This window comes from Leptonotus elevatus, chromosome 18, assembly GCF_054856555.1.
Source record: "Leptonotus elevatus isolate MCC_2025b chromosome 18, RoL_Lele_1.0, whole genome shotgun sequence".
NCBI classification, from domain to species: Eukaryota; Metazoa; Chordata; class Actinopteri; order Syngnathiformes; family Syngnathidae; genus Leptonotus; species Leptonotus elevatus.
The window spans coordinates 1,335,500-1,359,491 of record NC_141256.1 but is presented as its reverse complement, the minus strand read 5'-3'; the positions used below and the strand labels follow the sequence as shown (position 1 = coordinate 1,359,491).

Here is a 23,992-nt window from a genome sequence, read left to right as displayed (position 1 = left end):
AATGCCTCAATATGCTCTGGGTTAGGCTTATTAGTTTCTGAGTATAGGTTGTGATAATAATTATAAAAAATTTGATTAATTTCTTCTGGTGATTGTGTACATTCACCAGTTGTCCCTTTAATAGCCGTTATAAGCGATTTTTCCCGATTACGTTGAAGTTGGTTTGCAAGAAATTTACCTGATTTGTTATTATATTCAAAGTTGTTGTATCTCAATTGTTGTATTATAAACTCTGTCTTTTTAGTTAACATATCGTCTAACTGTATTTTTGTATTTTGTAAGTCAGTCCATATTTGGTTATTTGGGTTTATTGCGTACTCATCCGTCAGTTGTTTAATTTTATCTTCCAAGTCTTTTTCTAATTTTTGATCCTGTTTCTTTTTATAAGATGAATATGATATAATTTTACCTCTAATTACTGCTTTCCCAGCTTCCCAGAGAAGAGCTGGAGATAGGTCTGGAGATCGATTTATTTCCAAAAAGTCTGCCCATTCTTTTCTTATAATTTTGTCAAATTCTGCGTCGTTTAGTAGTGAGATGTTAAAACGCCATGTAGATGGTGGTTTAAAGGTATAATCAACTTGTAGGGAAAGGGAGACTGGTGCATGGTCGCTAATAATAATAGGATGTATTTTTGTAACAGTTTTATCAGCAATAGAATTATTTGTAAGAAAAAAATCAATTCTTGAAAAGGAACGGTGCACAGCGGAAAAGAAGGTAAATTCCTTCTTATTTGGGTTTTTAAGTCTCCAGCTGTCGACGAGGCCAAAGTCATCCATATATTCCCCTATTACTTTTGTAGATTGTGATCGCCTTATACATGTTGTTTTATTAGAACGATCTATTAATGGATTTAAGACTGTGTTAAAGTCTCCTCCAATAATAATAGTAGAGTTCGCTGCTAATTCAAACAGCTTAGAGAAAAATTCATGGAAAAAGGCCGGATCATCATTATTAGGGGCATATAAATTACCAAATGTATATATTTTATTAAATATAGTCACCTGAATAATAATGTATCGGCCCTCTGGGTCTGTTATTGTATTATTTAGAGTAAAGAGTAAATTCTTATGTATGAGTATACAGACTCCCCTTTGTCTACTGTTATAAGGGGCAGATATATGTTGCTATATTTCATGTTCATTGTGTCATTTACTGCATAGTAAAACATTACTGTTTTCGTCCACTGGATTGTGCTAACGCTCCTTGGTAAATATTTAGCAATGCTATTGCTCAATATTCTGTTTTATTGACTAAGAATCTGTATTTCTGTATGGTTTATTTGTTTTAAGGTATTTATAAAGGCAACAGGCAAGGTTAAAATGTTTATTTACAATATAAATTGTACTCAAGAGATTGTCAAGGCTATAAAAGGTAATAATTTAAGGCAATTCATTTATAGTATATGGTAGGGTGACCAAATGTGTCCGCTTTTGGGAGGATTTGTGTATTTATAGTTTTCTTTTTACTTTGAACTTTTTTTTTTAACGTCCTCTGTTTGTACTTAGTAGTTTCATGTGTTACATTTACTTTTGTTCTTCTTTTGGTTGTACTTTGACTGAGTGTCCACTTCATGTGCTTCAGACTCTTTTTATTAAATTATTGCTTTTTCTATCTAGCTTGTGTTTAGTCTGCTTTCGGGTCCTTTATGCATTCTATTTTGACACTTGCGATCGGGAAAGTCACCATGCTCTCGATAGCTCTCCCAATCGTATGTTGTTTCTTTAGGAACGCTACGAGGCTTACCTCGCTTTCGTAACAATGGCGGACGTACGTCAGTAACAGGTTACAACAAAAATGAATTATATGGAGCAAACTTGTCATTAGAGTAAGGGTTCCTTTTAAAAACCCACCATTAATTTCAATAATATGCAAAAAAAATTCACATCAACGTTCTTTAAAAAAAATATATATAATCATAGGTTGAATAATCACTAATTATATTACATAGGTCGCTGACTTGTTTTGCCGCCATTTTTCTGCTTACGGATAACTGAACATATTAATTAGAGGTAGGCTTGCAAAGTGTGGCTTCTCAGAGGCACTGGGCGCGCGTGCTTCAAAATGCATGTGCTTTGAACTTAGGTCATTGCATTCTATTTGTTCACCACTAGATGGCAACCATTTCTACACACTGTCACTTTAAGAACATTCTAGGTAGGCCTCAGCCTCCCTAAAATAGGCCTAACGACACCACTGCTGATTAGCTTATATGCAGGGGCTGCACATAAGCGGTGCACCAGTCCGCATGACCACTGCAAATTAAATATTCAAAAGTCCAGTTTTAAGTCTGTCACTGCGCTATTGCGCACTAGAATAATGCAGCTCAGTCAGTCAGCTTGACTGTGGTCAGGCTAGTCAGCCTCAATTCAAAGTCGTCAGCTGCCATAACGATTGCTACAGAGAGCCTGCTTCAAAAAAGTCAAGTAAGGCATGGGTATTAATGTGCAGTAATGCTTGTTACACTTTTATTTTAAAGTTGACCCTGGCATCATGTGGTGAACTAGCTTTACTACGGTGAGGTGACTCTGGCGCTAATGACTATATTTTTCATGAGAGGGAGGCCAAACATGTCGTAGTAGAGCCATCGGCGAGACGGTTATCATTGTGTTGCGGCGGCGGCTCCGACACTCAAAATATGTCCTCATGCAAAAGTTGTCTGTGGAGATTGGGCAATGGACTGCTATCCCAGAGAAGTGTGCTAAGCTAGCTCGCTGATCACAAGATCCCATGTCAGAGGTGTGCAATTTTCCGAATGGGCCATACAACTCAATTGTGTAAAATTCATATTACACAATTGAGTTGTATGGCCCATGATCATTGTTCCTGTTTCATATTTTTTGCTCAACAGGCTTGTAGAGCACCTGCTATGAGTAAGTTGTTCTACTGTCACAACTACGCCTAATATGTGCATATAACATTGAATTGCCTTGCCTTGCATGGTACGTTATTTGAGCTAGATGCTAAAGCTGATCTTGCTCGCAGAATCACAATAATTTAATTTTATGACTCAAATCCATTCTTTTTTTATTTTATTTTTCTGTGACTCAACATTTAATGAACATTTATCATCTCATTTGACAGTTTAGTCATAGACTTTCCCCCCTAATGTTTTTTTATTTTCTTTCAGAAATCAAGAAATGAACAAATAAAATAGTGTTAAAATGTACAAAACAGTTAAATGTGTCTTGCCTGGCCCAGACACCCTGGGAGTGTCCTGGGTACCTAACCTCGGATCCTAGAATCGCCCCTGCATTGAATGAGACAGATTCACCAATCGCGCCAGCTTGCCACATTCAATATGGCGACGATGTTTACGTAGGATTACGCGCCAAGGCGAGATCTAGTTTATGTCAATGCCACAGCCGCCACACGTTGAGCCATTAGCAATAGCAACACCATGAGCGGCAAGCTGTCGATGTTGTGAATGAACAAACAAAGTGACGTCGGTGGTTAATGTCAACAATGCAGTAGTCGAGAGAAGGCGTTCCAGTCGAGTGTAACAAACAGCGGGAGACTGAGTTGTACTCGGTGCAGGATCACTGCAAATGCGCCTTTACACGTATCCATAGCAGGAACAACAAGGAGTAAAATCACGGACATGTTTGTTAGTAGGTAAGACGAATCAAATCGAGTTGTAGCCACTGAAGAAGACGTAGTAATTCGCAGTCGAGAGGCTTCGAGAAGACGGTAAAGCAAACCATGATGTGAAAGAACTTGTATGGGAAACGGACATGAGCGTTTGACCGAAAAGGAAAGGAATAAAACGGTGAGTAACCATGCACTTTCTCCCGTCTTTGTCGCACTTCGACCACTATCTGCTGCTATGTAGGCTAATACATTTTTGTTTCCGGTTAGTCACAATCGAAATATGGCTAATCTGTGTGGCGATAGTTACATACATTAATTGACATTCCGAGCCATTTAATAATTACCTGTGGTGTGTGTGTGCGCGCGCGCGTGCGTGTGTGTCAGATTGAAAATGGTGAAATTATTGACTTTAAACTTGTCGAGTTTGAACGCTGGTTCAAGAATTAAACACAACCCGAACCACATCCTGTTATGTTTTGAGTCAGCACGGTGTATTCATTGTCTCTTGTACGTTTGTGCATATTGGCAAATCAAGGGTGTTTACTCCACGGGGGAAATATTTAAATACTTTTAATACTGACTTGACATTTAATACTGTCCCCCCACCCCCCATGACGCAACCACACACAGTCACAGCATATATATTCATTAAACAGGGGAACTAGGGGTCTGAATTTCCCAAGTTGTGATGATAGTTGGAGTATGAATGCGAGAAGTATAGTATACTTCACAAGTAGAAGCCAACTATGATACTAATATTTCACGAATTCCCTTTCGCGGTCTACTCAACATTACACTTTTTATTCCCAGTTCGAATATACATTACCCAGAATGCCCCTACAACCAACAATTAGCTGGTTTGATGCAATGATCAAAGTTTGGTGTAATATAAAATATCTATTTCTTCATTGTGAGTGTGTGAATCCAGCTGCACCTTGAATTGTTATGTGAGCAGGTCCTGCAGTCAGCGCCTTTTATTACGCTGTGACTGCACTCTTGATAAGGTGTGACACAATCAAATATGTATTCTTAATATAAATATCACTGATGCTGAGCTATTAGAGAGGGTTAGAGTTAGGGTTACCCAGTATTATTTGTCTTGTTAATAGATGTGCTTTGCTTTCTTACGTATATATAACGTGCCCTAACAGAAGATTGTTGAATTTATTGGTTTATTTTTATATTGGTTGAGTCCCACGATTAACCAGTTGATGTGGTTGTGAACATTGAAGCTGTAATACAGCATTTAGAGTTGGCATGACATAAGCTATGCGTCTCTTTGTCTGCTGGATGCGGTGGAACCATGTAACTAAAGCAGCATCAGCCATCAATCTTCCTCTCGCTCTTTCTCTCTTGCCGTTTATATGATTGGGGGATATTTCTGATAATGAAATACTATACGACCGTAAGATATTTTTAGCTTTCGTAAACTATTTTTTATTTAGATTTCATGGTAAACGTCGCTCGATTCTCCCAACACGTGCATTGCACCCCCCAGCCGCCCCCCACCCCCATTCGGGGTTTAATGTGAGAAGGTCCAAAACATTGAAAACCACAATAAATTAATAATTTGACTTTAATAATATCCCCTGTGTCAATGACATTGAAATATTGGAATCATTGCCCGTTTATTGCGTCACATGTGTTTTGTGTTCTTTTACACACGTTCTCTCAAATAACTGTTAATGTTGTCCACATAACAAACTTTGCAGTAATTGAATATAAATCTGTCATTGCCATTTTGCTCCAGAGCCAAACCATCACATGATTAATCATTTATGAATGGCCCAGGCAGTATTTAAGGTTTTAACATTTAACAACATGGTAAGGATCTGTAAGGATAATACACAAGACTCAATTTCTAGCACACACAAATAAATTTTTATTCAATCAAACTTAATTAAGTTACATGACCTTGTGAAATACACTACCAAAATTTCGAACTATATCAGAAAAGAGTTGTTGTGTGTCTGTATGTCGGGTAAAACTATGGAACAGTCTGGACTTACACTACAATCAATGTCAAAACATTAATAGCTCTAAAGCAACTTACAAACATATGATCTGGTCACAGTATCAGGACTCAGGAAGGCCGGGCTTAGCTTTAATTGCCCTTCACGGGCTCTTTCTTACCATTGTTGGTATTGGTTAGTTGTTGTAACTTGTTTCTTACTATGCTGGTATGTTCCTTTCCATTACTTTGTGGGTATGTCCTTGATGATACTTTACCATGTTGGTATATAATATTTTAATTACCTGTGTTGATATTTAATTATTGCTGCAACATATTGTATTCTAAATTGTACAAATTATTATTTAAGTTGTATTCGTATGTAATGTTCCAGTTTTCTTAACCCGTTATTGATCAGTAGGACTTGTATGGTTGTAATTTAAATGTTAGGGAAGCGGAAATTGTGTGAATACCGTGTATATTAATGGAAGATGGGGTTTGGATTTAATAAATTCTCTTCTTCCTACTCCTTTATTTTGAGCAGCTCATGTTGAGCTTTCTTTATTGCCACTGGTGTACATGGTGATGGCTTTTTCTTTCTTTTCTTTTTTTTGTTGCCCTGATCATTTTCTAATTGTTTGTTATAATGTGTTGCTATGTTTGGCTTTTTGGAACATGACTTATTTGTTTGATCTGCTCAAAACAAATGAAATCAAGGTATAAGTCAAACACTGTTGATGAAATGTGAAATGTCTCATCCACATATTTGGTGCCACTCAATGTTGTAATGAAAATGGACAGAAGTATGCGGGTGGCATTTGTATGACTTTGCCTTTCCATTCTTCTTGCATTATTACTGTTGTTAATCTATTGTTAACGATAATATATTTTATTGAGCAGGCTGAACAGAGACATATGTACCACATGGCCTAGCATGTGGCTAATTTGCACACTAGACCAAAACGACCAAAATTGCAGGGCCATGTGTTGCCACTGCGGATAGCAAACTAAATGCATTTTATTTCAAAATGAATTAATGATATACAGTATAGCGACTATGACTGTGTTTACATTCACTGATCACATGAAACAACCTGCAATGCAGACATAAAAAAAAAATACACAAACTACTACACAAATGTCAATACCAGGCAGCAACAACACGCAAGATTCTACCACTCGGATTTAAATGAGGAAACTGAGGGTACACCGATCGATCGGCCGGGCAATTTATCGGTCCTGATTTCCTTCATTTTGGGTGATCGGTGATGGGCCGATCCCTTAAAAATAAACACAGATCTTTTCCACTGATCCCATCTTTCTCCTTAGAGTTCTGAAAAAGTCAGGCATTGTCCTCTGTTCTTGCGCTGACTAATACACTTTTCATTTTTATTTGAAAGAACTGCTACATGTGCAGTTAAAACAATCCTTTTGTATTATTTCACAGATATTTTTCAATGTTGTGATCGGTGCACCCCTAAGGGAAACCTTAGCTGGTATAGCCATCGGCAATTCTTTTCATTATGTAATGATGTATGTATACAACTTTAATGTAGCAACTGTTTATTTAATATATACATTTGTGCTTTTGGGTCAACATGATATGACTGATGTGTGCATTTTGATGGCATCAGGCTTGTATCGGATTTGTCCGTTCACGTTGCAGTCTCATTGGCGGATGCTTGATATATACAGTATCGTATTTTAAGAGGTTTGATTGCTTTCCGATAATATTCAGTTTCATGTGTTATTATGTGCCACTTTGGAGAAAACATTCTGAATTGTGTCAATTGAACTATGTAGTGTAAATTCAGCCAATGCTTGATTCATGAGAATCTTGCATATGGCTGAGGCATATTTTTCTTGAACAGATGGTTCCAAATGATGAGACATTTGCAGTGTTTGACAATTTAAATTTACATTCCCTAGCTATGGACTCTACTACGGTACTTAGTCTTATAGAGTCAAGGGTCTTATGTCAGCACAAAGGTATGTGAGACTGGGCTGGTGCCGATGTTTGGTGTAGAATGAACAGCATTGCTGAAAGAAGATTCTTCATTTCACCCCAAGGACTGTTGTTCCCACCCTCAGATGTCATTCTTTGCTATTTCACTGCTGCACGTTATTTTTCTTTAGCTACAATTTGGCAGCAATGTGCACCACCATTGTCCCTCACCATGTGGAATCATCTTGCCAAGAATCTTTTTTTTCTTCTTTTGGGGGGGGGGGGGGGGGGCTCAGTATTGTTCATCCGGTAATCTTACCGATTCGACATGTCATCATCATTGCTTTTTTTTTTTTTGTATTTGCGTGAGTATGTGTGTGTGTGCATATGTGCGTGCGTGTGAGTGTGTGCTCATTAATTCACCTAAAACGTATTAAAAATCCCATACCGTTCACCTAAACCGAATACTTTAGAATCCCGCTAGAGTCATGAAGTTGTCAGGAGACCCAAGGAAGGATCAAAGAAAAGAGAGAAAAGTGAAATCCAGCACCGACCCGACACCACCTACTACACACAGGGTTACAAACCAGAATCTTTCACCAACCGCAGAAGCATATAAATTCCAACAAATTAGAGAGACCTCAATAGACCAAAGGAAAGACTAAAGAAAGGAAGGAAGGATAGATGAAGCCGAGTGAGATCCACAGACATCAGCCTCCACTGATTGAGCGACTAGAGGAAGAAGCAGATTGTGTTTGAATTCCGGTAGATGGTGGTGTGGTGGATCTGGCATGCATGAAAAACCTCCACCAAAGAGGGGAGCCGTCGACAGGGCAAGCAGAACCCCTCAGGCCTCGGCATTCTTGCCAAGAATCTATCAAATTATTTAAACACCACAGTCAGAGTCCTGTTGAGCCCCTTTGTTTCTGTCAAGACACTCAGTTTTAAGCTCAAGCAGATTCGTCTCTTGAACTAATTCTTAATACTCTCACATCTGTCTTGTTCAATGAATTGCTGCGGAAATAAAATTATGTGCATCTGGTCCTAATAGTTGTGGAAAGAAATAATGTCAAGAAAAGGGATAACAAAGCAGTTAAGAGGAATGAGGCATATCTAAAGTGGGCCCCATCTTTTACAACTCAATTAAAAACAACTTTTTGAGGGTGAGTAACTGTGATAATCTGGTTGTACAAGTATGCACACCCTCCTATAAATGTGTCTGTGAAGTCACATCCAAACTTGTGTCAAATGGGAGTCAGTCAGCACATACCCGCCAGTGCTGCCATCATTTAAAGTAGTGTTGTTCCGATACCGATACCATTAGAGGCCCAGATACTGCATAATAACAGCTGTATCGGCATCGGCAAGTACTAACAAGTAGGGTGTGCAATTAATCGAAATTCAATTCCAATTTCGATTATTACCCTCCATGATTACAAAATTGGGCATAATCGTACAAAAACGATAATAGGGCTGAAACAAGTCCTTGTCATTTCTGCCTCGAATACCCGCTGAGATAGTCGTAGTCAAGCTAACAGCAGTGTGCATGACAGTACACGGGGCTAACGCTGTGAGAAACCCAATTTCAAAATAAACCTTACTAGAGATGCAACGATGCATCTAAAATCGATTTAATATTGATGTAAACAGCTTAAAATATGCATCGGTGTAAAAAATAAAAGCATTGATTCGCCATTTTATTTTTATGCCTTGCACAGTTTTTCATCGTTTCGAGCCGGAACCTTTTTGGGGACAGAGTTTTGCGGATATTCTGTATTGTTTGGCGGTCTTTGTAGACTCCAGTAAAAACTTGGTTAGATCTTTGTCAGTAATCAATTTAATGTTTTAAGTTTTGTAAGTTATTTTTTGGTTACTTAAAGAGGCAATTTATTGTTTGTATATTTATCGCCTGTGGCCGTACACTCGCGGTAAAATGCCCGTTGCTGATGTAGTGCCGTATTAGTCCAGTAGAGGGCCTCATTGTTACACTTGTTGAACAGACATCTGTTTAGTCTGTCATTCAAAAACAAATAAAATAAAAATAAATAAATACATAAATAAAAACATATTTTGGTTATCAAATGAATAATTAAGTAAAACAAAAAAAGCAAAAAATAAATCAAATCAAAATCGGGAACTGAAACTTGAAACTCGAATCAAATCGGGCTTGAGTGAATCGTTACGTCCCTAAACCTTACCTTACCAAGTAGAATATGTAGATCAATGCATTGTAGCGCTTTTATTTTGAAGTTGTTTCCGGAAGCGTGTTGTCGCGATATAAGGGCTGACGACGTGCTCGTCTATTCAGAGTTTGTGAACAACAGCAATATAAATGCCCCAAACTGTTGCGACTGATGTCAGTAACACAAATTGATGGACTGTGCACACTTTGATGCTGACAGCCTGACTAATTTGCCGTTCCTACTGACCACTTATTAACAAACCAGGCTTACTCAAATGTGCTATTTATTTAGCCGACAAAATCGCTATTGTGGGTCTGATGTCCATTGACCAAAATCTATGGGGAGAGATTTGTCTAAAATCTCACTGTTTAAGAGGAATTTTTTTTTTGCTGACAAGCACAGTTTGAGTTAAGAAGAAAAGAAAAGAAAGAAAGTTGATTATCTAAAAATGAAAACCAGTTGGTTGTTAACTCTTTGACTGCGAGACGTTTTCAGAAAAGGGATGCTGTGGGTGCCAGCCGATTTAAGCATTTTGACTGATCTTTCAAGGTCCACAGAAAATTTTGTGTTTGGACTATGGAAACACACATACTACCAAATGAAAGATTGAACTCTCATCTTTCATCAGAAAAAAAAGTTTGTTTCTACCTTATTCCGTTCTTCAGTAATCAACAATAGAAAATGGTTAGTTTCGCCCAAATGCTCTTGTTTTGGACCAAAATACGGAGAAATTAAGCTCTTAGTGAAACGATATTAATTCATGCACTCTAGTGAATTTGACACATTTTTTTTTCCATGAATGATGCCACAAACATCTAAACAGTGCTTTACTTATGTAAAACACTACCACCAACAATGAAAAAGTGTTTTTTGATAGCAAAATACGTTTATTTACATTCAACAGTGTAACAATTTGACACAACAATTTGGCAAACTATTTACAAATGTGTACAACTGTGGTACTATTTACAATGATGTGGATGTTTTAACTACAGTTTTTCTTTTTGTGTAACACTCCCCTGCGTGCAAAGAGACGCAACAGGATTTGCACAACCGATTAGTTTCACTGTGATTGCCCCTTCGCGTGCAGACGCTGCACTTTCTTGCCGGCCGTTTTTTCCGGGGAATAGCAAGTATATACTGCAGTGTGTGTTTGGCCATGTTGCCATCAAGTCTACTATCAGGATCATGATACGGTTACGTTACGGTGGTGTTACGTCTGGCTTCCTCATGTCCTTCAGTTCCTATACCGGGTGGTAGATGTTCTGATCCATCTTATCCACTCCATTCCTGGTGGCATCGTAGTCCAGAACCAGTGTCTTCTCCGTGATCAGACTATACCCGCTCCACCGATGAATATGCATTGGACTCGGGGTACTCTTCATCGTCCGATTGAACGTCCGCCTGTGCTCGGTTGTGCTCCGCGTTTTCCGGCGTTAGCATCGCTCGCCGGTGAGGCTTTATGACGTGGTCGTAGCCGCCGCGTCAACGCTTCCAACTTCGGCGTCAACCTCGGGAGTCACCATCATCATCATCGTCGACATCAATGTGCTCTTTAGTATTAGTCGATGCTTTTCGACTACTCTTCATCGTCCGATTGAACGTCCGCTTGTGCAGAAGTGCTCGTTTTCCGCCGTTAGCATCACTAGCCGGTGAGGCTTTACGACGTGATCATAGCCGCCGTCAACGCTTCCAACTTCGGCGTCAAGCTCGGAGTCACCATCATCATCATCGTCGTCATCAATGCGCTGTTTAGCATTAGTCGATGCTTTTCGTGTTTGAAAAAAATGCTCAAGCGTGAGCTGCTTGCAACCGGTCGCCATTGTTGCTTCATCAGCCATTGTCCCCTCAACACTCTAGCTCCGCCTCACGTCTTCTACTGACGCCCACCCAATCTTGTCCAAAGAGAGTCATCGCTGCCATCTAGGGGCCAAAACTAGTCATTATACTAACTAGATCTGCTTGATACTTTCAGCACAGCTGGCCAAGGCTTTCCTCCACCCGTTTCCAAAAAACCCCCAAAAAACCCCCCAAAAAAACCATAGTGAACGTCTTTTAACGTCTTTGGCGCCCCTCCGTAGATTTTACTAAACGTTATTTAACGTTTTTGGCAGTAAAAGAGTTAAATAAAATCTGACCAATATATATAATATAAATAGGTAGCATGTGATATTTTCAGCTGAATAAAAATAAACAAAGACAATTGAGCACTTTAGATGGCTTCTTTTTTTTATGCACTGCCAAGGTAAGAAAATCATAGAACATCTGAACTTTATGGTTAACAGAGGCACGTTAAATTTGTGTTGTTCAATACTGTTTTTTTGGGCCTTCGAAACAAATTCTGATACCCAGTTTAGCAGTATTGACCGATGCAGATACTGTACCGATACCTACGTTTTTTTTCCCCAACATGAAAAAACTGCCCTGCCATTGGTTCAGAGCATTCAAGGGCCAATCGGATATCTTGGCTTGACTTGCAGTGAACACATGGCACATTAGTGAATGTCGTGCACAAGCAAAACACAAGATGCAGCATTCAAAGTCCTATATTAGTGTCCGAAATAATGGTATCGGCATGTTACTTAGAATAATTATCACGATTATTTTGGTAATAATTGAAATCATGATTATTCAAACCGATTATTAATTTTTTTGTTCAAAACAAGAAAATGTTCAAACATTTGAAAATATTAAGACAAAATGATTTGAAACACTATAATTATGTAAATTATTTTTGGACCAAACAGAATTTATAATAATATATATTATTTATGTTAGGAAAAATTTTAAGTTGGGGTGCAGCGTGTGCAGTATGGCTTGTGAGGTGCAAGCTAGTTTTGACGGGTGTGTGGTGTAAGAACTCGTGTGGGCGTGCCTCAAAACAACTCAAAATTGATATTATTAGGGCTGCAACTATCAAATATTTTGGTATTCAGATATCCTACTGAAAATTCTAGCGAATAATTGGGTATTTGGATAGAAATTAAAATATATCTGTATATACTTTCTTGGTTAAAGAACAATTATAAATACATAAGACAAAAAACACATTTGCGTGTAATAATTAATGTCCGACTCATGTCATGCTATGTAGTTAGCTAGCTGAATCCCCCCAAAAGAGTTAGCAAACGATTTTATTCTGAAATATACCGGATCTACCTTGATGCTTGGTATTCTTCTTTATAGCACCCCTTAACCTCTGATCCTAGAATTGTCTCTGTTGTTAACCATATTTCTGGTACTGTGCTAAGCAGGTGACCTCTGTAGAGCAGTTCAAGGTAGGTCTGTGAAAAGTAAATCTGTGATGTAAACTAAAATAATAAATACAATTTTAAAAAAACATTCACTTTAACAGTTATTTTTCATTAAAGACAACAAAAAAAAGCCCAGAATAAATTAAACGTGACAAAATAACACTTTTTCAACACAAAACGTAATTACCCATGGTAGAAGAGCCATGGTAGAAGTCCCAGGAAAAGGCTATAAACTCAACTTTCCAGCGTGAACCCCCATGATCTTGTAGTCTGGCTGGTGCAGATTTCCGGGCACGGACAGCTCATGCAACACGCGCAGTGTGATGCCGTATGGAAAACGCACCGCATCCGTTCCGGAGTCAGTGTGAATTTGCCATCAGAATGTCATTTAAGTGATCGCCAGTGTGCCCTCCAGTGGACAAAATTAGCAAATTACTTTTAGTGAAAAATGTCAGTTTGTGTTCTGTCCTCACGGACCAGATTGGATCCCCTGACGAGCCGGTTCTGGCCCTAGGGTCATGTGTGTGACACCTCTGATTTAGAGTAACAAATACATCCATCTGAACATCAATAATATAAATATCACAGCCATTTTCCTTACCCATTAAAGTTGTAATTTTTGAGTGGGCATCTGTGACCATTTCTGTTATATGTAACTCTGACAGAAGTGCAGCCATTGTTCAGATGAAACACTCCTTTGCATGATCACCGAGTTTCTGCTTGTTTCCCGTTTATCCAAAGAGACAATGTACACATGTCTCTAGATTCCTGTTCTATTGTTGTGTAGGTGCAATACTGTGCAGTGGCCTGCAGAATGCCAAACCATAGTGGTCAATATGTGAACTGTGCAAATCAAAATCTCTGACTCACACAGTGACATACACACATACCTGGAGAGTCCATTCTGCCACCACCTTGTGAGAGCACAGAGGAAAAACAAACATTACGAAATGTAACTTTACATGGTATTTGTCGCTGCTCATCCTTGGACTTGCATATTAAGTGGCAGAAATTCAAATAGCATATACCTGTCATTTTGGTAATATTGACTGACATTCTATGGATAAAAATCAGTTGACCAAAGCACCAAAACTCGTCTTCACACAAACGGGTCAGAACACCATCTCGGATTTTCTGCCAGAACTCATCAAGTGGTTGGATGCAGTAGTCCTGGATTTTGAAGAAGGTAGGCTCTGTCACTATCCCTATTTGCATGAAGTGGAAGACAAATGCCACGTTCCTTTAATTGTTCCATGATAACAGAATATTTGTGGAGAGCATGCATCCCATATTTCAAAAGGGGCTGTGAAGTCCAGAGAATGTGTCCAAAGGGGTAATGCGGCAAACAATGAAATAAATAGATAACAAAAAAATACAAACCACAGTATCACCCAAACAAAGTGAAACAAACACACACAATTTTTGCTTACTCATTCAAAAACAACGCCAGTTTCACAGTGCTACATATCAACATTAAATAGTGGTCTTCCTGGGCATTTTACACCAGTTAGTCTGTCACAGCAGTTGCATGCTTCCATAGGGAAATGCAAAAAAGAGGTAAGGAGTTCCTTACCTCTTACCTAGACAACCTTAAGTTTAAGGTTGTCTAGTTAGGACCTCTTCCCAATCAGGTAATCTTCATATAAAACTTTGAGGTTTCCAGGAAAATCTGTCATTTCATCATCTGTTAGTTTGGGGATAGCTACATGCATCAAAATTAATAATAATAATAATTCATTTCACTTAAAAAACGCCTTTCAAGACCCCCAAGGACGCTGTACAACACTTAAAAACTAAATTTAAAACAACAATTCGACAGATTAGATAGAATAATAATAAAAAAGCTAAAAAAATAAAGAAGCAGTGTAGTTTAAAGTGTGTAGGCAATCTTGAAAAGGTGGGTTCTTAGTTTGTTTTTGAAAATGGTCAAGGAGGGTGAAGATCAGGGGGCAGAGAGTTCCAAAGCTGAGGAGCACAGCAGCTGAAGGCCTTGCTCTTCATAGTACTGAGACGGACAGGTGGAACAGTCAGATGAATCGAAGCGGAGGATCTGAGGGTGCCACACTGGAGTGGTAATGTAGAGGAGGTCAGACAGCTATGGAGGAGCGAGGTTGTGAATGGCTTTGAAGGTAATGAGGAGCATCTTAAATTGTATTCTGAATTTAACCGGTAACCAGTGGAGTTGCTGAAGAACAGGGGTGATGTGATGGAAGGAAAGGGTTCTTTTAATGAGATGTGCAGCTGAGTTCCGGACCAGTTGGAGTTTATGTAGGGATTTGTGTGGGAGGCCAAAGAGGGGCGGAGTAGATTTATCTATTTATTTCTTGAAGCTGCTCGTTGTTCGCAGCTTTTGATGCCACTCCACCAACACTGCATACAAAGGAAATAAAATACACATTTGCCGACTAATACTTATCAAACTATATGAGATGATGAATAAGATGAATACAACATACCGTAGTAGTAGAAAATTAATATATTCCTCATCTGTCCATCCTCACAGAATCTCAGGTCTGTCCAGGGGTCCATTTCACAAAGCAGGTTCAACAAACAGTGAGACTAACACTGAACAGTGAGTTGACATACCCCGCGATAGGAAACTCTGCGTTTTCGGTTCCAGAACAGCGAGTTTGAGTTAGTTTGATCAACGCAGAGTAGTTTCACCTGGAGTTACCACCACACTAAAAAGACTGCATCAATGGAACCCCGATTCCACGAGTCACCATGGCAACGGGGAAGCAGAGGGCTTCCGTATTTTTTACCCCTCTCGACTGGAAATTTTAATGCGATCATATGGCAAACTTGAACACCGCAGCAGCTACCTATAGAGGGAGGCGGTGTGGGAGAATGTTGCTGCTCGGGTCAATGCGTAAATTTAAATGTAGTCCTTTGCAATCACAATAATATTACAGGGGAAACCTGTTGAATGTTAGTTTAATAATTGATTTAATTTAGGTGCAATCCTGCGGGGGTGTCTTAAGATGAAATATAAAAACATTATTCAAACGGGTATAAGAAAAAAACGGAGCGCAACACACAATATATGCTGGGATGTGAGCGCATAACTACGGCTGGTAATATTGCAAATGTAAGGACGGATTAAGTAGTTTATGTAGATGATAGACTGTAATTTGAAACGCAGGGCTTAAAGTACTCCGGCACGGTGCCGGATTTCCGGCGTAAGAGCCACTAGCGCAATGACAAATCCAGCGAAGTAAACAAATACATGTGGGGAATATTTTACACATCTGGCAAAACACCGCCAATGCGGAGAGAAGGCCAACTTCAAAATAAACCTTCCCATACCAAGTAATATGTGGAGCGCAATGGCAATGGACGCATTTATTTTGAAGTTTTTCCAGGGAGCGTTTTGCCAGTCGCAGTGCGACTGCCGTTCTTATTGCCGGCATAAACAATTGCGACCAAAGTCAACAAAACAACTTCGTACAGAAATCACGTTCGATCGCCAATTAAGGGCATTAAAAGAAGACTTAATTACGCGGACATTTTATTGCACGGTGCCTGTTGCCAGTGTTTAGGGCATCTACAGTGTTAGTGTGCTAACGGTGCTAGTGGCTGCAGCTAGAGTTTATTGGACTACTTTTCAAAGGTAGTCTAATCGACGTGATGATTGCACACTTTGATGCTGACAGCCGAACATAGTTGTCGTTACTAGAGAGTGCTGTACATGGAGTAAAAATCAGTCATGGAATAAATACAGGTAAAACAAAAACAACACCAAATTAATAATTATCTTAAGTAGGTAAATGAACAAGTCAATAAAATAACACAAGTAGGTAAGTAAATAAAATAAAAAAATGAATAACAAAATACAGCAGGCACCATAAAACATTGAAACAATGATGAGTCTCATGCCGAGTCAAACGCCAAAGAACAAAGATGTGTTTTAAGAGTGGGTAGAGAGGGATGTTGCCTAATATTTAACGGAACATCATTCCAAAATCCATTGATTTGTCTAAAATCTTCCCATCTTTCTAGAGAGGAAAATAATCGTTAAGCACAATTTAAATTTAAGTAACAAAACAAAGTTGACTATCTAGAAATAAAATTAAATTATTTTTATCCAAATACCTGATTATTCAGTAGAATTTTTTTGTAGGATATTTGAATACCAAAATATTCGATAGCTGCAGCACGAGAGGGGACTGCAACCCGCGGTGCTATACTGTACCATACATAATATAAATGGAAAATGAAAGCGAGAAGACCTGACACTTGGGGAAGACTGGCCATCGGGAATTTCATGAGTTTCCCAAATGCCCAGTCCACCCACGGCGACAAATCAAATAGTAATTAATGACTTGATGTTGGTCGAACAATGAATCGGCACGTTGGACACTGCACCACCGCTCCCAGGAAAAAGTTCAGGCTCAGGAATTATTTTTACTTTAAGCTCTGGAAATGGTACCGTTCAAAAATATAATTGTCTGGAAATGCCAGAACATCTATGCGCGGCCTGATAACCATCTCACGACGAATGTTTAATTCCCTGCGCAGTAATGCTGCCTGCACACTTGAAGGAAGACCACATTTACCATAAGGACAAGCGCATTACGTTGTTTTTTAGTGAAAGTGTTGATCCTTGACTGTCCTTTTATCCGGGTAGCTTACTTTTTTCTTTTTTTGTCTCCTCAGACAAAACTTTTCAGTTGTTGTGCAGCTTCTACCAGGAAAGCAGTAATCGTGCGATGACATTCAAATTGACTTTTGTCTTTGTAACGAATGGGGATCAGGGGAGTGGCGTATGCCATAAAGCAGTCAGCACATTTGTAGTTTTTTGTGTAGCAGTGTTCCAACCATCCTCCTCAAAGTTGCTTAGTGCCAATAAAAATGATACAGACATGGCAAAGGTACCATTCAACTAGTTTTAAGTCGATGTTTCATCAGAAGAGATATGAAAATAATGTATTATGGTTGAAAAGTTCCTTAGTGCTACTTTAAAATTACAAATTTAATTGTTGACCAACTTAATAAAATTGCTTCAATTGATAATACATAATTGAATTTAGTTAATCGAAAGTGAATATATTAAGTTTAATTAACTCATAATTAATTAAACTTAATGTATTCACTTAAATTAATTAAATTAAATCGTGTGTTACCAATTGAAACAATTTTATTAAATTGATCAACAATTCAATTTATAATCTTAATTTGGTTCAACGATTCTCTTTTTAGAGTGCACCTTTATCAACGGGATCGTTTGTCAAAAGGACATGCCATGTTTGTGAAAAAAATTGACTTTTAATATAGGTCTATTGACCTTTTTTTTTTTTTAATAATAATAGGTTCATAGACTCGGTAACTGATCGAGAGTTTAATTTACCTCTTTTTATAAAACGGGCTAGCTCTTTTTCTCTGGTTACAATTACCTCCATTTCTGAAACGGAAAACACAAAGTTTCCTGCATTTCAGGGTTAACAGACTCAGGGTTCTCGCTAAACCTGCTTTGTGAAATAGACCCTTGGTCTCATCCATTTTAATACCCCATCTCCCCCTTCTGCCCCCGGTGTTCCGTCCTTCCACACGGCGGGGGGTGGGGTGGGCGCGGCTGCCCTCTCCGCTCCGCTGTCCGGCCCCTCTTCGGCGCCGGAGCCTGGGTGCGGGTGGTCCCCGGGGGCTGGGGGTCGGGGGTGGGGGGGCTGCCGGTTGGTCGGGGTGGGGTCGGGGGGGGGGCGGCTTTGTTGGGGGGGGGGGGCGGTGGTGGGGGTTGCGGGGTGGGGGGGTGCTGGGGGTGGGGGGTGTCTGGGGGAGTGGGGGCGGCTGGGGCTGGGTTGGGGTGGTTGGCGGGGGTGGGTGGGGGGCGGGGGGTCATGGGGGGGCGGGGGTTGGGGGCCGGTGGGGTGCCTGGTGGGCCTGCAGTGCCCCGTCCCGCTGCGTTGGGCCGGGGGCGCGGGCCGTGTTGGGGCGGGGGGCGCTCCTGCTCCTGGGTTTGCTCTCCGGCCGGTGGCCCTGGCGGGGCCCGGGGGTCGTCCTTTGGCGCTGCCGCGGCCTGGGGGGCCCTGAGGTGTTGCGCTTGCTCTGTTCCGGCGGGGGTCGTCGGCTCCCCTCTTTGGTGGAGATTTTCATGCATGCCAGATCCACCACACCAGCATCTACCGAAACTCAGACACAATCTGTTTCCTCCTCAGGTTATTGAATCGGTGGAGGCTGGTGTCTGCGGATCTCACGCGGCTTCGTCTGTCCTTCCTTCCTTTTCTCGGTCTCTCCTTTGGTCTCTTGAGGCCTCCCTGATTTTATGTTTTTTGGATTTGTTGGGGTCTGGATGTTTCTTGGGCTGGGGAGGAGTTCTGGTGGGGGGTGTCTGGTCGGTGCTGGATTTCGCCTTCCTTGGTTTTCTTCGGTCCCCTCGGGTCTCCTGGTGTTCGGTTTAGGTGAACGGTATGAGATTTTTTCTAATAGGTTTTATGGTGAGCTAACAAATACACGCACGCACGCACGCACGCACATACACATACTCACCCACACACACACACACAAAAAAAAATAATATATATATATATATATATATGTATATATATATATATATGTGTATATATATATATATGTATATATATTTAAAAAAAAAAAAGGAGCAATGATAATGACATTTCCGAATGAACAATACTGAGCTCTTAAAAAAAAAAAAAAAAAAAAAAAAAGGACATGCCATGTTTGTGAAAAAAATTGACTTTTAATATAGGTCTATTGACTTTTTTTTTTTTTTTAATAATAATAGGTTCATAGACTCGGTAACTGATCGAGAGTTTAATTTACCTCTTTTTATAAAACGGGCTAGCTCTTTTTCTCTGGTTACAATTACCTCCATTTCTGAAACGGAAAACACAAAGTTTCCTGCATTTCAGGGTTAACAGACTCAGGGTTCTCGCTAAACCTGCTTTGTGAAATAGACCCTTGGTCTCATCCATTTTAATACTGCACAAAACCACACATAATGCATAACCAGAAAAAAATATATCAACAACACAAAATGCAATCCAGTTCATTACAAAGACTGCCGTTCCTTGGATCATTGACTGCATTTTAATGTGGAGAGTCAGGCTGCTCTTCTTCCTCCATAACGCTCAGAGAATGCATGCCGCAAATAGAGGGGTTTTCCTGGCTCAAATTGAGGCAGAGGTGCTACTGCCGATACCAGGTATCGGCATCGATGCCGATACTAGTCTCATACTTGCGGCGGGGCCGTTGTACGATAAAGAAATAGAATTGAGAAATTATAAGAATAGAAAGTTGCCATTAATTTCAGGCAATTTTAAGGACAAATTATATATTGGGATATCTAGGTCTTTCTTTAAAATTGTGTCTTTTTTGGTGGTATTAGGTATCAGTATCGATGACGAGAGTTGAATATGTCTGAAACAAACTGGTATCGAACGTCCCTAATCTTGACCATTCACCATGATGTGCATGTATTCTGTAAATTTAACTGATTCACTTTCCTTTACAGGCAACATACTTTAAGTTAAGAGTTCCAATAAAAATATAACTACTACGTTAAAGCATTAAAGCGTTAATTCATTAAAACGGTTCTGCCATAACATTTCACGAGTGGTAGTGGAATCTCAGACACTCTTTTTGTCAGGATTCAAAATATGAATTTCCATTGCATGATATGGCGAGACACAAACAGGCACCTGCCGGTCGGCCAGCATCCTGGCAAAAATAAACAATATATATAGACTATAAACATTTTGCATTTTACAACATTGAACCTTATTTACAATTTTAGAACACCAGGATGAAATATTGCCTTCATTAATTCGCTACCGGTGCTACTTACCCCCTTAAAAAATTGGACCCCCTGCCGCGGGATCTTATAAGGTTTACCACAGAAAAGTGTAGATTTTTCGAAAAGGTTAATTGTAAACAGGTATTTAAATGTCAAACATCTGGAACAAAACCGAAAAACATTCAGTTGCCTGAGCTTTTTCTATGCAAATGTGAGATTTCCTACTGCACAATATGCACTCAAGTGGGGCAGCATGCGCGCTCTAGATTTTTTTTTTTTTTTAACTTCAATCATTAACAAGTCCTATATGTTACATATTAAATTGGAAATATGGTTCAGTGTTGTAAAACTATTATGTTTATTGTATATTACTGTAATTTTATGACTTAGGCTGCAGGGGGCTATCTCGCAGCCACTGATCTGTATATATAACTGGAGACTAAGAGCTGATAGCCCATGCACGCCTGTGCAAGCCGTTGAAGCCACAGGGCGGCCATCTGACCACACCCATCTCGCGAACAGACTACTATACATATACGTACTGAGTAAATGGTAGACATATACAGCTCGTAGGCTCTTAATATAGGGCCGGGGGGTTGGTGGCACGGTGGTCACAATTTTTTTAACAAGTGGACGGTATGTGCTGCTTTGAAGACCCCCTTATTCTTTTATCGCTCAGTTCCTAAGACCCCAATATTAGATTTGGCAGAGGCATCTTTTGTTGAAGTACATGTATAATTCTTTAATAAAAAAAATATACACGTTCCCTCCTATAAACATCAGCAAGCATATAATTTATAAATGCATTTAAGGCAAGTTGTAAAATGTCTGAAGTTTTCTTGTTTGTTTAACAAATTTAAAACATTTAAATCATGCTGTTTCTACAAAGTACTGTCTCAAATGTTCTCCAATCTTAATACTGTAAATGTATAGGAACGTATGCCGAGAAACGTTTCTTAATAATTCATCAAATTAATAGTTTCTTGGGAGGATTAATATGGCGGCCTCGTGGCTTCTAAAGTCTTGGTCTATCGGCTATCCAGTTAACGCTGACAGTACGTTCTTTGCACGTTGAGAAGTACCTGAAAGCTCAAGGGAGATTTTTTTTTTAAGTGAGTTTTATATCTGTGCATTCCGCTGGAATAGAAAATAGAAGTATGGATGGATAATCAGTAATGACTTTATCAAGAAATATCATATATGTGATGTCTATGAAGGAAACATAAGGGAACGCGAAGACACCCACTCTTGTGTTTGTTTTTTGTACAGAAAGATGAACAGGTTTTGTTTTTTTAAGTTATCTTGTCTCCGGTCCAGTGGCTTGTCGCAGTTTGATTCTTAATAAAATCTACTTTTGTGGCGATACTCGTACAAGCACCTGCAAAGGAAGTCAGTGGGAAGCTACATTTCCTTTGCACTCAGTTCTATATGCGAGGCGTAAAAAAAACAAAAAAAAAACATGGTAACATAACAGAAACAAAACCATACAAAATTTGAAATTTTATTACAAGGATTTTAGGTTAAGTGCACAAATGCAGTGTCAGTGGAAGAATAAGATAAATGCACCATATACTATAAAATTCACTCTCTCCTCCAACATGAGGCCAATTCCTTTATATATGCTGTAGACTGAAAACATTTGGATTTGAGATCAAAAGATGAATATAAGACAGGAGATGAACAACTTGATTTTTTTATTTCCAGGTTTTATATTTACATCTCTACCTGATAAACATCCTTTATCCACAAACTCTACAAACAGTAGATTGTGACATGTGTACATTCATTGCTATTTATTTGAATAATCATTGTAATCGGACAACCTAGGCAACAAAACATAGCTCATCATTCCCATACACATACAGTATACAGTATCTAATATAGTGGAGAGAGGAGAGTTTTGGAACTGGGTCTTGAGTGGGGACTTAAGTGACCTAATCCACCTCTTAATCACACCACCATGTCTCAAAATAATGTACGATTCCCATACACATACAGTATACAGTATCTAATATAGTGGAGAGAGGAGAGTTTTGGAACTGGGTCTTGAGTGGGGACTTAAGTGACCTAATCCACCTCTTAATCACACCACCATGTCTCAAAATAATGTACGAAAACGCTATAAAATTGTGTGCCATTGAAGAAGAGACGGAGGTATCTCACGGCTTTGAGGATGAATAGCATTATTAAAGTAAGAAACACTGTTGCATTTGTCTTCCAATACGTTACCTCCAGATCAAGTCCAGACCTCTAAACCATGCAGGCTTCAACAATTATTTCTTGAGACAGGTCTTGAGATGGCACAGCCCAAATTTGAACTCAACTGTAAGAATTGTCTAGGATGAGGGGGCAAAAGTTTTGACCCCTGTAAATGTGCAAAAATTTGCCAAAATTGGATATTCCAAAATTCATAGCTCACTTCCTGTACATTTAAGGACGTCGTACAAACGTTGTACGTTTTTGTAGCCCTACATCAAACATGCTGGGGTAGGGTTCCATTAGGGGGCGCTACAGAGCCATTTTGTTTTCAGCGTTTGTGACAACTTTCATCGTTTGTGACAACTTTAAGTTATCTTTTTTTTTTTCACCAGGCCCGACGAGTGTGCAAAGTTTGGTGAGCTTTTGTACATTTTTAGTTGGCCAAAAATGAGATTCATTTCAGAGAAAAAAATATCTACAGATTCAATAGGGATCTTCCAGCAGTCACTGTCCGGGCCCTAATAAATATCTAATTGTACCAAATGATGCTTGGGGAAACAGGCTAAGCATAAAGCGAACACAGTTTATTTAAAATAAAGACTGGTCTATGGCTGAACTGGCTATCTGGCATGCAGGGCAGATGCCCGGTGGGCCAGCGTCTTTTGGGGCCAATATTTAATGATCATTTTTTTCTTCAATTTCACCCCATCAGATCATATCATATCATGCTGGACTGTGCTCTGTTTCAGATTTCCACAGCAGTAAACAATGTTTACACATTATGCATCCCTCTAGAGCACTTACTTGTTGCTTAGGTTTGGGTGACTCCTCTCAGATGTGTGCATTCTAAACTGTACCAGTGTGTCTCTCTGTCTGCTACCCATGATGCACCACCCTGCATCTCCAAGCTAATAAAGGCAGTGAAAGGGAACATTGTTCATGAAGCAAGCAACCCTGCACTTCTGACACAGGGTGGGAGATAATATTCCCATTCAACCCCTGGAATGTGTTTGAATCTGTATAGATTTATACTTTGAAGAGAATAGACTTTTAATTAAAGTAAATACTGAACCCGATTTGGGCAAAATAATATATCTTATTGGTTGTATGTTTTTTCTG

At 39.4% G+C, this 23,992-nt stretch overlaps 1 protein-coding gene across 3 annotated transcripts in view; it reads left to right on the top strand.

The window, feature by feature from the left end:
- The first annotated feature begins 3,392 nt into the window (after positions 1-3,392).
- Positions 3,393-23,992, top strand: part of LOC147158206 (transcription regulator protein BACH2-like) — a 157,418-nt gene continuing 136,818 nt past the window's right edge. For 2 of the 3 annotated variants that reach the window (XM_086061725.1, XM_086061726.1), the window contains exon 1: positions 3,393-3,769. In XM_086061725.1, the coding sequence (XP_085917851.1) occupies positions 3,722-3,769 (48 nt within the window). In that variant the 5' untranslated portion in view covers positions 3,393-3,721. The remainder of the gene's footprint in view (positions 3,770-23,992) is intronic. The other variant, XM_086061728.1, reaches the window with a different exon arrangement.